This window comes from Prenolepis imparis, unplaced genomic scaffold (assembly GCF_030444845.1).
Source record: "Prenolepis imparis isolate NDT839.2.m4 unplaced genomic scaffold, iyPreImpa1.0 SCAF_6, whole genome shotgun sequence".
In the NCBI taxonomy this organism is placed as follows: domain Eukaryota; kingdom Metazoa; phylum Arthropoda; class Insecta; order Hymenoptera; family Formicidae; genus Prenolepis; species Prenolepis imparis.
Window position 1 is genome coordinate 459,488 of NW_028141164.1, and position 12,698 is coordinate 472,185.

General features: G+C 31.8%; 3 protein-coding genes across 9 annotated transcripts; 2 read left to right on the forward strand and 1 right to left on the reverse strand.

The window, feature by feature from the left end:
* Positions 1-255: 255 nt before the first annotated feature.
* Positions 256-2,294, forward strand: LOC145937648 (perilipin-1-like). Of its 2 annotated transcripts, none has more exons than XM_083040834.1 (3): positions 256-390; positions 872-1,269; positions 1,785-2,294. In XM_083040834.1, the coding sequence occupies exons 1-3, from the start codon at positions 322-324 to the stop codon at positions 1,906-1,908; spliced, it is 591 nt and encodes a 196-aa protein (XP_082896960.1). In that variant the 5' UTR covers positions 256-321; the 3' UTR covers positions 1,909-2,294. The 2 variants fall into 2 exon arrangements, with proteins under 2 accessions (XP_082896960.1, XP_082896961.1); XM_083040835.1 differs by lacking the exon at positions 256-390 and adding an exon at positions 549-718.
* Positions 2,295-2,578: 284 nt separating this feature from the next.
* On the forward strand, positions 2,579-8,299 carry LOC145937645 (uncharacterized). 6 transcript variants are annotated; one of them, XM_083040826.1, is made up of 5 exons: positions 2,579-2,967; positions 3,977-4,225; positions 4,358-4,507; positions 4,625-7,232; positions 7,453-8,299. In XM_083040826.1, exons 1-5 carry the CDS (start codon positions 2,854-2,856, stop codon positions 7,464-7,466), a joined length of 3,135 nt encoding a protein of 1,044 aa, XP_082896952.1. In that variant the 5' UTR covers positions 2,579-2,853; the 3' UTR covers positions 7,467-8,299. The 6 variants fall into 6 exon arrangements, with proteins under 6 accessions (XP_082896952.1, XP_082896953.1, XP_082896951.1 ...); XM_083040827.1 differs by having other exon boundaries at positions 2,580-2,967; positions 4,625-7,214; XM_083040825.1 differs by having other exon boundaries at positions 2,580-2,967; positions 4,625-8,299.
* Positions 8,300-9,205: 906 nt separating this feature from the next.
* Positions 9,206-12,663, reverse strand: LOC145937396 (uncharacterized). Its single transcript, XM_083040416.1, has 9 exons — positions 12,427-12,663; positions 12,075-12,298; positions 11,641-11,832; positions 11,157-11,344; positions 10,673-10,871; positions 10,349-10,491; positions 10,031-10,142; positions 9,800-9,931; positions 9,206-9,623 (listed from the first exon to the last, which is right to left on the reverse strand). Exons 1-9 carry the CDS (start codon positions 12,654-12,656, stop codon positions 9,520-9,522), a joined length of 1,524 nt encoding a protein of 507 aa, XP_082896542.1. The 5' UTR covers positions 12,657-12,663; the 3' UTR covers positions 9,206-9,519.
* Between the last annotated feature and the right edge of the window lie 35 nt (positions 12,664-12,698).

A 12,698-nucleotide genomic window follows, 5' to 3' on the forward strand; every position in this document is an offset into this window, starting at 1 on the left:
TACCGTGTTAATTTCCGCATCTCTCATTCGGAACTACATCTTGTATTGTATATTGTCGCTAGTCTACGCGCAATCTAGCTATGTCGCTTTATATTTCGCGCGCTTTATTCACCATCGCGTCAACATAACGCGGTCGATGAAAAGCTCCGAAGGCGTATATAAAGTGTGACCCGTGCGTCGATGTCGTGTCCTCGGTCGACGCGACACGCGAGGTAGTCAAGATAGAAGGAACAGAGTGTCGGCGAACTAAATTTAGGAGTCACGAAGATTGCCATTTCGATCGAATCTTTGTCACGAGTTTTGTCCAAAGTGTCCGGAGCGATGACGGATCCCGAGACATCGCGCGAGCTCGACGAGCGAACCTCGAGTATCGTGCGCATCGCGTATCATGTGCGTATAATAACAATGGCAGTGATCTGGCTGTTACGTAGTAACAAAGTATTATTTAAATCGTTTGCAAATTTTGTCATGCGCTTTCGAATCTGACCTTTCTTTCGTTTGATTTTACGTAAAATTTTTATATAAAATCAGAAAAGTATACATATATATATATATATATATATATATGTGAGATTCACAATTTCATTAGATGACAGTGCATTTCTAATAAATAAAATCAACAATTTTATATATATATGTATAATATCTATGAGAAAGGGAAGAAGCGAGAGGGGGGAAGGAAATGTACATCTCCAATGTTATGTATGATTATATAAAAGTGAGTTTAAATTATAATTGTCGAGAAGCAAGTATCTATATACATATACATTACAATGTATCCTATGTCTGAAAGTTGGAGTATTTTCATTTTTTTCGTAACATGATCGTGCGCAACGCGTTCTCACATCTGTTTACGCCGCTTGTTTTGCAGCAATTGAGCATCATGTGCGGCACGCACGATCCCACCAGGTCGACGAGCGTCGATATCGCCGCGAACGCCGACGCGAATGCACGCAACATGATGTGCACGCGTCGATTGCTGGCACTGCCGGTGTTCGCCTCTGTGTCATTGGCTCTTCGCAACGCTTACGCGGTTACGAGGGATTCGCACAAGTCGGTCGCGACGATATTGGACGGTGCGCAGAACGGGGTGCGAGCGGGATTGGAATTTGCGAGCCCGGTGACCGGCAGGATCGCCGACGTTCTGGAAACGCCGATCGAAGCGATAGACAAGGCGGTATGCGTCGGGCTGGACTTTGTTGAGGAGAAGATGCCCTCCGTAAAACTACCGCCCGGTCAGATTTATACGAACATGAAGGACGGAGTCAGGTGATGACCTATCTAGCCTATATCGAGCGATAAAACGTCCATATATGCAGGAGATCCTCTATACGAAGATATTCTGTGTATTACAGAATGCTTTCTAAAACTACATGTCCTTTTAAATATTTTCTTTTATTGGAAATATTCAATTTTCAACATTATTACATTGCATTTCTTTAAAATTACGAAAAAACTAATAATAAAATAACTAAACTTTTTAAGTTTGTTTAAATTCGACTTGAAATTAATACATATTATTAATTATATAATATATAATATTATTAATATTATAAATTGATAAATATTATTTTAAATATTATTCGCTCTTTTATTGAAAGCTTTTTTTCATTTTTAATTGCTCAAAATTTATTGGCTTTATAATTTCCTTGGCGAAACATCTTGAAATTGGTTAAGAAATCTGTGCTTAAAAGGACATTTAATGATTTTGAACCACTGTAATAATAATAATAATAATAATAATAATAATAAATTGATATGCTTTTTCTATGTTTACGTTATAGGAATATCTTTACATCGGCGTTAGAAACACTTAGGCTTTTGTTCGGTGGGACAAAAAATCAAATAGAAGACTTATCAATTGCGAGCGAGACTGCACGAGAGAAAATGCGAAAAATATCTAGTTGAATAGCGAAAATGCGAAGAATGATTCTTGCACTATAAATCATAATTTTGCCATAAGATGTCATTTGCAATTGGTTTCGAAAACCGATTCATTTGCTATAACAGGTCGTAATAATATATATATATATATATATATATATATATATATATATATATATATAAAACATATAAGAGGATAATATAAAAAAACATTGAGATTAATCGGCATGCAATGACAAATGATATTTGTCATCATATGAATGCGAGGTGATATCCTGAAATTAAAAACAAATCAATAACTGCGAATATATGGATATATCTGACGTCCAGAGATATCTTTGTATAATATATATATATATATATTATTTCATGTTGTTACTTAAATAAATCTTATTATTTCTGTTTTTCAATATCCATACGATTTATATTATGAAAGCGTATGTGTTATTATTTAAATATCAAAACATGATCTACATTTAAATTCAAAACGTTAGAAAAATAGTCATCTCGTCGATATTTATATCGAATCGCAAAATGCAGCATCATGTTGAATTATCGGTTCTACACAGTTTATAAGCGATAAACGAGTCGATTTAAACAAAATTTCTAACAAGGTAGGGTCTTATTGTGGTATCGTTTGCGCAAAAAATGATAAAAAAAGAAAATAGGCGATTTGAACGATATATCGATGTTGTCCGATATGTATCGCGTCGGTCCGCCATTTTTGCTGTCGATTGTGAATCGCTTACCGCCAATTTTTCCTTGTCGCGGAGGAGGAGGCAAGCGACGTTAACGGTTGTTGTTACATACATAGATACGTTCACTTGGAAAGTGTAAACATCTTGGAGGAGCCTCGAGTTTTTTCGTACTTTACTGTGTAAAGAGAATTTCGCGGATCAATCATCGAAATCCCGCGAGGGACCTGTCATGCTGTCGTGATATCATCACCGATTGTGAGTATATATCACTATGCCTGGCCGATTTTGCTTGCTGTGCGCGAGCGACGAAGGGGTCTTCCTGGACGTTTCAACCGACAACCGCGACACATTTATCGACCAGCTGGAGATATGTTTGTCCAGCAAGGTATTAAATATTCTTACTATTAGTAATAACCTAGGAGCGAACGGGATGTGTATTCACGCAGTTTGCCATAATAAAAAAAGAAAAAGAAACAAGAGGTCTAATTAAATTAGATAGCGTCGAATAAGTAAAGAGACGTAAGATGTAGACGCTTTTCGATCCGGAATATCTCTCATTTTCACTATTTTGTTTAGGTTAGGAAATCGCATCGGATTATAGGTTAGAACAAGATTGCTCTTCAAACTTGAGGCAGATATGTTCGTCATATTTTATATGTACATGACATTCTGGACGAAAAAGAAGATTCTGTGTTTTTTTTTTTTTTCGTAGATTATACTATTGAAATATAAATAAATAATCGTGCGTGTTGTGATTGCGCCGAAAATGTTGATCTATCATATGCGTCATCTGTCTCCGAGATCCGGAACTCGCGTGTGAACATAATTACTACGTCTTAAACAAAGAATTTCAATATATTGAAAGTATCTCTCTTTCTCGAAAAAAAATTAACATATAAATTTTTATGTGATAGATGGTATAAAATTTCCATTAAACTTTTATACATCTCTTTACTCGATGAGGTAAATGAGTAATATTTTCTGTGAAAAAAAAAAAACAAATAACGCGAATTGTATCCATCTTGTACCTCGTTTTACCGACATTTTGTGGTACATCTATGCAGATGATGCGATGAATCAAATATTTAAGATCTTGTATCATAACACACTCTACTTTTTACATCTTTATTCAAATCTGCTAATTCTATTTAAAATATAAATATTCATACATATACTTAATTGTTAGTATACCATTGTGTGTTATTCATTATTACATTTGTTTAGTGTACGTCAAGTTCATGTCTCACGTGTTGATAAAAAGTTATCTGTGTATTTGTCAATAAAATAATTCAATTCTTTTTACTATCTAATTAAGATAAAATTATTAAATAAAAAATAATGATTAGAAAATTAAGAAAGAATTTAAAAGATTCTAATCAGTTCTTTTATCATAGGTAAATGAAAATATCAAATTGTCGAACAAAATATGCTACAAGTGTGCGTATGAATTAGGTCAGTGTGCCAAATTTGTGCAAAAGTATAGGAAATCGCATAATACCTCAAAACCAGAAACTGAAACATCAATGCCATGCTGTTGTTTGTGCTTTGAACATATAGAAAATAACCGTATCTTTGATATTACCAAGGACAATCGAGCAATATTTAATCCTTTACAGAAAATCCGCAAGATTTTTAACGAGGATGTAAGTTTAAATCTCCATCTTTTTCATTTTTTGTATCACAACGAATATGTACCTACTGTTATTTATATTAAGATTAAGTTTAAATTAACTAATTAATAAATTAACAAATATATTGTTTTTTTTTATATGCAGCTGAAGAAGAACGACAATTCTAAACTGATATGTCTGACATGTCGATACAACTTGGATGTTTTATATGATTTGAGGAGAGTATACCAGGAAGTAATTATTAATTTGAAGGCTTTGGTTAATGAAGAGATAGATTATTCAAATTTTCCAAAGGTAACAAAGATTTATCATAAATAATATATATGTATATGCTTCTTGCTATTACTTTTATCTCGATTAAATATCTTTTTTAAACAAATTTATATTACACGTGCATTTTTTAAATTGCAGATATATACAGATGTTGTAAATCGCAAAACAACTATTACTACATTTCCAGATATTACATTCTACGATCTGATAAATTCTGATAGCGAAAATAGTGAGAATATGGTACGTAAGTCGCGTGCTAAAAACCGCACAAGGCGAACCAATGCACAAACTAAATCACGAAACGATGTGAAATCAAAAATCCGAAAGTGCGACGAGTGTCATAATATTGTCCCAAATGGTACCGATATGTATAGATTTCATCACTCGCGTCTAACAGTATGTAGAAACTGTTGGATAACGATGGATCCAAGTAAGGACAAATTGAAATTGCGATCGCGACAGATAGAATCCAATTTGACCGAAACAAAACTATGCACAGTCTTTTTGACGGACGTGCTTGACAAAAAGAGCAAGAAAGAATATAAGATGGAATTAAATAAAGATAATAAATCGTACACTATATCGGATGACAGTTCAGAAGACAGATTATCTGGAAGTTATGTCACGCCTAAGAGGAATGATGCTGTTGACAATGATACAAAACAAGGAAAGAAACGACAGATCAATGCTGAGAAGAAGGAAGATGTCGAGAGCACACCGACGAAAGTAACAAGATTAAGCAGAAAACATGCAAATGCAACTGAAGCAAAGGTATCATCTGACGTGGAGCAGCAGTCTACCACTTATTCAACACGGCAGGGACGTAAAAGAGCAGCCGCTGTCAGTTCGGACTCTGATATTTCTCCATTGAGTTTAAAAGAAAAATCGAAAGGTCAGACAGAGATTCTGTCACCTTCCTCAAGTAAGCCAGATAGAAAAAAATTGAAAACTATTCTTGAAGGAGTATCTACGAATATACATTTAGAATCTACCGATGAATCATCCACCGAAGATACAAATTCGAAAAGAATGATGAGAAAAGCTTCGAGTACGTGTGCGAACAAGGAAAAGAACGTTCGCAAAAGAACGAGATCATCTTCTATCTCTAGTACGGAAATGATATCATTGACGGAAAGACTTAACAGTCCGAAATCTATAACCTCGCCGGAAGTTAAGAAAAAATGCTATATTTGTGACACGTGCGGTAAGAAATTTGACACCAAGCTGGAAAACGCAGAACACAGTCTAACACATTTCCAGCAAGCTTCGTTAAAATTGGAAAGAGTAATTATTTCAAGCATTAAGGAGAGACATGAATTGAAAGTCGATTCGGAAGGAGATAAAATCTTCGAAGAAGCGAAAACTAAAGCTATAGTGAGTTCAGTTGAAAAACATACCGACGATGTATCCGACGAGATTAATGTCGAAGATACAGACGAAGAAATGTTTACTGTAGCAAGAAAAGAAAATGCAGAGAAAGAAGAAGCAAACAGCGAAAGCTGTAATGCGACTGACAAACTAGACGCAGAGAGTGAATTGTGTGTAGAAGAATCTACGAAAAATCAAAGTGATGAAAAGATAATGGAGAAATCTGAACAATGTGTAGAATCGACGACTGTGCCGCATGAAACAGTAACTTCTGTTGAAATAGAACAGGGTACAAAAGAAATAAAAGATACAGAAGAAAAAAATACAAACAATAAAAATATCAGCGCAAGAGATACAAAGGATAAAAATACGAAGAACAAAAATAGAAAGGCATCAACGGACAGAGACAATGACACATCGAAAAGTAAAGACACAGATATACAGAATGATATTGTAGCGAAGGAAACATCTTCCTCCGCATCTAAATTTAATTGTTCATTGTTTTACAATTCTGATGAAGAAGAAAATAAAGATGTATCTGCAGAAAATGATACAGAAATATCTACTAAAGAAAAAGAAAAGTCTAATAATGACGAAGAACATCTTTACAAAGAAACTACGCACGATAGTGAAACAACTAAATCATCGGTTTCATCGATTAACAACATAACCAAGGATAAGATTCACAATAAAAATTGCAAAAATGATTTCAAAAATACTTGCGAAGATAATGAAAGTGAGATAGTAAAGGACGTAGAAATGGGGCAGTGCGATTCAGTGAATAAATCTCGGGAGGAAAATATAAATGAGTCCGAAGAAAAGGAAAAAAATGTGTTAAACATCATAGATGAAACAGAAACATTAAAAGACCAAATAGATTTAGACGATGTAGTTACAGATGAGAATAAAGTCGTAGACGAAAACAAAATCGAAGCCTCAGAAAAGTCGCAAGATCCAGTTAATGAAGAGAATATAGAAACTGAAGTAATTCTAAATGTTGATAAGCCTAATAATGCAAAAGATATCGTTAAATCGGATTTTTTGAATGGTAAAAGTGCTCAGGTGGAAGATGGCGATAAAGACAAGAGCACCGATGCGATCATTTCTGCAGATAGTAACGATATAGTACAATGTACGAAAGTCACGGAAGAAATAATTGCAGTAGACAACTCAAAGGAGAAAAAGAAATCAGAGGAGAATTTCGAAGAATCGATCGAGACTAATACAACGAATAACAAGTGCGAAGATCGGGAAAATTTGAATCATGGTTTGAACGATAGCCCCACGGATGCGGCTAACATGATATTGAAAGAAGTATTTGATCTCGCAGCCGCCGAAGTTCAAAAACGAGAGGACACTGGTATGAAAAGCTTACACGGTACTGAAATAGAAACTCTGGAGAATATAACACGCGAGATACGCAATAGCGCGGATATGCCATCTTTGGACCCAATTATGGATATAGATGATGATAACGATATCGCATTAAACTAACTTATGTTATACTGTTATCGTCATCTACTTACGCATAATCATTGTACATTTTGTTATACATGTTCAGATCGAATGATTGCGTGTGCAATGTATTTTTGTTGCAGATGCAGAGAATTAAATTGATAGAAAGAAGGGGACCGCTGGATATTTCTATTCTTTATAGATGCTCTTTGTTACAAACTTTTTCTCTAATATGCTGAAGTTTTCAAAAGATATAATTCTTACGTTTGTTTCTCTTTACATTATATAGATAAATAGATAGATGTTTCATAAATATTAGTAATTCAATTGGAGCTTCAATCGGAACTTTAATAAAATTGAAGATAGGATTTAATTATCACATGTTAAATATCTTACTAGCTCATTATTTAAGATTAATTTGTTTAGTATTAAAAATAAACTAAATATATTGCTATATAATATGCATATTGTTCTTTATGTATAACAGAAAAAGTGAACAAGCTATCAGTGTGACAAAATTTCAATATCAAAAGCAAAAAGGACTTGTAAAACTAAGAGATAAAAAAATTTTTAATTTAAAAAACAGACAGAAAGAGTCTCTTTTATTTATCTCATTATACATATGATAATGTAAGATAATTATTATTATAAGATATATATGTAGGTATATTTTAGCGATTCTGTAAAAATGCTTGCACATTTTATTAGAAATTTATATGATATAACCAATAATTTCTATTATATACACAAGATTTTAATGTAAGAAGATAATTGATTCTCATTATAATGAGATAGAGTGGTATTATAAATTAAGCTTTTCAAAATTTTTATTTATAGAGTTGTAAAAAGATTTTAATAAAACAAGTATTATACGCGCGCGCACATACATTTATCTACTCACATATAACACATCAATTGATAATAATTGTATATATAATAAATATACGTTATATTTCCTGCAAATTTAGTGATAAATTAATGATAATATGATAAATAATCGATGTAATATTTTAAATAATATTTTATATAATATATATATTTTAGAAATATATTTATAAATACATTTATATTTATAATTATAATTATAAATATTATTTATAATTATATTTATATTTTATAAATATATTTATATAATATATTTTATAAAAAAATATTTTTAATAATTTTTTTTTAATAGTACTCTGTTATAAAATTTAACATATTTCTTACGTATCGATAACATCAATGTGTTAACATTGTAACATCATAACTATAGTTTGTCTTTATTTTTCTAATATAAAATTATTAAATTTTCTACGTTGAGTAATATATGTTACGCTTATCTCTGTGTATTATTGTTTTGAAGTCGAAACTTTATAATATAATCTTATTGAGGAAACAGTATATGTTATAAAATTGCGCCAGAGAGTTTTGTGCCCGCGCGTATAAAAGATTTATATATTGTGTAAATTATAATGAGGTGATGAAAATAATTGCATAATAAAATTAAAAATTTCTAAATTTTACTCGTATACACGTACATTCTAATTTTAAATTTATTTTACATCGATAATAACATCAAATTGCGTAATTATATGATTTGTGTCAACTACATATTGTTAAGCAATATTGTCGATAATAATAATATAAAAACAAATTTATTTAAACGACTCTTATTTTAATTTGTTCATGCATATAATATTTTCAGATATAGCACATGTCCCTAAAAAACATCGTTTTCTAGATATCTTTAAGATGTCTTTCGATTAAATATTTTTGGGTATAAATATAGACATTTATATCAAATTGCGACGTAAACATTTATATATAGATATATATATGTGTGTGTGTGTGTGTGTGTTTGTTTGTGTTTGTGTGTATGTATATGTGAGAGAGAGAGCGTTATTCTTCCTTTACGAATTTCTACCCATAACTGTACTAACATGTAAGACAGAACACGTATTATTTATCTGTATCGAAAGTATCAATCTTTGCATTTAATACTATATCATTAAAAGTAAATTTGTAATTATCGAGTTGTCTTTAAATCATTAATATATATATACATTATATATTTGTAGCGCTCGTAAAAAAATGTCAATATACTACATGAATTAGATTTTCTTGTAGTGTACTTGTGATATTATTTACTGCAACAAAAATTTATTTAAAGAAAAAGTATATGTTTTTATTATAAATATATGTAGATATAATCTTCTTTGACAGTCAGATCAAATCGAATATTCTGTTATATTTCTCCCGACAATCGCAGTATTTGTAACGGTGGATAACGATGAAGATATCGTTTCGTTCTCGAAAGATTTCTCTGAATCCTCTGAAATAATATTGTTATGTTGATTTATAATATATGAATCGGATGCGATAATTTACATTTTATTAAAATTGCGCTACGAGTTATATAGTTACAAAATAGTTAAAGATTAAAGTCGAGAGACGAATTCTTTTATAATATTTTATAATTGGCGATTAACTTTTTATTCATTGCCTTACCAGTGTGTAGCGTTTTCTCAGTCCAAAAAACGCTTCTTCGATTTTTCCATTCACATAGCATCGATATCGCTCTCGGATCACCTGTTCCGCATTGGAGTATAAGATCAATATATTGATCAATAATTTTTTGTCCTAATAAATAAGAGCGAAAGAATTTTAAGGAACATATATACAATGAATCTTATTCATTCACTTTTTATTTCACATTTTGAAGAAACGTATTGCGATTACCTTTTGAAACTCCGGCGATGATTCGCGCCTTATTAGCATCATCGTGCAAACCGAGTTCATTGTACAGATTAAAGGATCTTTCTAAATGAGGAGTCGCTATATCTAGCCTTCTCTAAAAGGCATAAAAATTTATTTTTAATTAAACTTTACTTAAAAAAAAATTAATTGTTTGGAATTATCACAATGATTTCGTTCACGCGCGAAAGAGATGTAAAAATATTTTTTTTTCTTATTCATATGATATCTCCTCTCATTATATTAATATATAATTTTATAAATTTTGTTTACGAGATAATTAGTTTGACAATGTATTCGCACCTTACTCAGAAAATGTTCGCCAGTGCAGTAATGTGCCTCCGCGAGTTTTTTCATCAATTTAAACTCGGCCGCATTTTTCCTGAACAGATGTAGATGCTTTTCCGTATTTGAGTCATCATTCAATTCCTGTAAATATGAATTGTCTGAAAAAATTATCTGCGTGCGAAAGAGAGAAAGAAAGAGCCAAAGTCGTTTGAGAGAGATGTAAAATACGAGTCGGATAAAATTCGAAATTGACATTTATATTTTTCTTTATACGTGTGTAGTGTTTGATGTTCATTATTTTATTGTATACATTTTTTAGATGGGAGATTTGAGTTATACATAACTTGTATGCAAGTGCCAACGCCATATGCGCGTTACAGATTCCTTCAGGATCCGGGAGCCTTCTGGCCATCGCTAAAAACTTGGAGAAGTTCTGGAAAGCGAGTTTTACATCGCCGGATCGTAATTGATTCCTACCAAGCTCGTACAGAACGTTTGCCATATATTCGTAGTGTCCAGCTGTGCGAAGACGCCAAAACTATTGAATGATTTTATAGAATAAATGAACGAAGCTTGGAAACTTTAATTTTCAACAATTTTTCACATCGAGTTTTAATTTTCAAAGATGGGAATTATTTAAATTGAGAAATATTGAGATAAACTGGATGTGATAGACATTTTTTAATTGAAATTATATATAACATTTGAAATGGTGTAATGAGAAACTAAAGAAAAATATCGTTTATCATTTGCACACATTTTTAAAAATAAAAAATAACTTACAATCCATCGCTCGTGCTAGAGCTTCTGTCAACACTTTTACGATAATATCCGGTTGATTAGGATCAATCTGTTGCGCGTGCATCAGCAGCGCTTTGTACAAAAGCACGTTGCATTCTCGAAAAATAGTTTCTTCCTTTCGACCGATTATTTTCGACGCGTTCCAGTGTTTCTCTTGAGATGCTTCGCGGGCGATTTTTAGATGATATAATGATTCCGTCGTATTTTGTACTGTAATTACGACGTAATGTGTAACACATTAATATCTAATTATATATTAATTATTAATTTGCAATTATTAATATGCATATTTATATATAATAATACCTAGTAAATATTTCATTAATAAATATATTTTACATATAAATAATAATACCATAACATTATAATTATATAATATTATATCGAGGAAATAAAAATTTAGAAAAAATGTGAAAAAAGTCATGGTTTTTTGGCTCAGACTCGGAGCATTACTTTCTTTTGTTAATGTAATATATAATTTTGCGTGTATCGTGTCGTTTACTAACTTTGTTCGAACAAAAATCGACCGTATAGATAGTGTATCAATGTTATGGTTCGTTGTTCATCCTTTTCAATTAATTCCGCATTCGCTAAAGCGCTACGGTAAAGTCGTTCCGCCACCCACCACCATTCCCATATCATCGCTTGAAAGAATAATGCCATATTCAAAAATTCCATGATCATGGAAGCCGAATCTCCTACATTTATGAAATATTTGACCTTAATCATAACGTTCCACACCTTATTTTATTTTTAAATTATATATATGTATATATTATAATAATATATATATAAATAAACTTAACGATAAAAATGTCAAAATTATTATATTTAGGTATTTATTATATATATTCGATTATAATATAGAATACCTCTCTATTTTACGTGGACAGATATTATATGATGTTAAAAATATATATTTTTATAATTTTTTACGCACCGGCGTTTTTGGCTTGTTCGAAAGCGAACAAGCCTTCTTTGAGACGTGCCATCGTGTCTTTATTATCCTTTAAACGTGGTTTCTTCCACGTCAATGTACCAGGACCAGCCTCTTTCCGCGTTTCTTCATCGAGCTCAAACAATTCCTTCAAATAGCTGACCGATTCCTCGTAACCATTTTCCTCGAGTTCATGAATAATAGCTTCGTGAAGTGGTAAATGAAATCTATTCGGTGAATCAATGTTGATTAATAAAAAAAGAAAAATAATTTTGATGGAATTTCACATGTTTTTAAAATAAATAAAGTAGAGCACAGAAAGATAAATATCGCTGAGAAGTAACGGATAATAAACCTTTTCACTTCTGAAGGTTTTAATTTCGGAAGCATCTCCTTTAGTTCGTTTTTAACCTTTTTCATTTCCTCTTGTCGAACTCCGGCAAGAGTTTTAATCGTTTCCATCGAATTTTGCTCATTTCCTTTAATCTTGGACTTCTGACAATCGACTTCTGACAATTTTCCTACTCCGAAATTCTTCCCTCGGATCGCCTTCGCGCGTGCGGTTTTTAAATCTAATTTTTGCATGTCTGCGATTCCGCTTTTCGCTACAACTTTAATTAAATGTGT

Coding starts and splice junctions, on each gene's coding strand:
- LOC145937648 (XM_083040834.1), top strand. CDS start 322: ATGACGGATCCCGAGACATCGCGCGAGCTCGACGAGCGAACCTCGAGT. Junction 391..871: donor TCGTGCGCATCGCGTATCAT/GTGCGTATAATA, acceptor CTTGTTTTGCAG/CAATTGAGCATCATGTGCGG. Junction 1,270..1,784: donor AACATGAAGGACGGAGTCAG/GTGATGACCTAT, acceptor TTTACGTTATAG/GAATATCTTTACATCGGCGT.
- LOC145937645 (XM_083040825.1), top strand. CDS start 2,854: ATGCCTGGCCGATTTTGCTTGCTGTGCGCGAGCGACGAAGGGGTCTTC. Junction 2,968..3,976: donor AGATATGTTTGTCCAGCAAG/GTATTAAATATT, acceptor CTTTTATCATAG/GTAAATGAAAATATCAAATT. Junction 4,226..4,357: donor GCAAGATTTTTAACGAGGAT/GTAAGTTTAAAT, acceptor TTTTATATGCAG/CTGAAGAAGAACGACAATTC.
- LOC145937396 (XM_083040416.1), bottom strand. CDS start 12,656: ATGCAAAAATTAGATTTAAAAACCGCACGCGCGAAGGCGATCCGAGGG. Junction 10,872..11,156: donor CTAATCAACCGGATATTATC/GTAAAAGTGTTG, acceptor ATCATTCAATAG/TTTTGGCGTCTTCGCACAGC. Junction 10,492..10,672: donor GGCACTTGCATACAAGTTAT/GTATAACTCAAA, acceptor TAATTTTTTCAG/ACAATTCATATTTACAGGAA.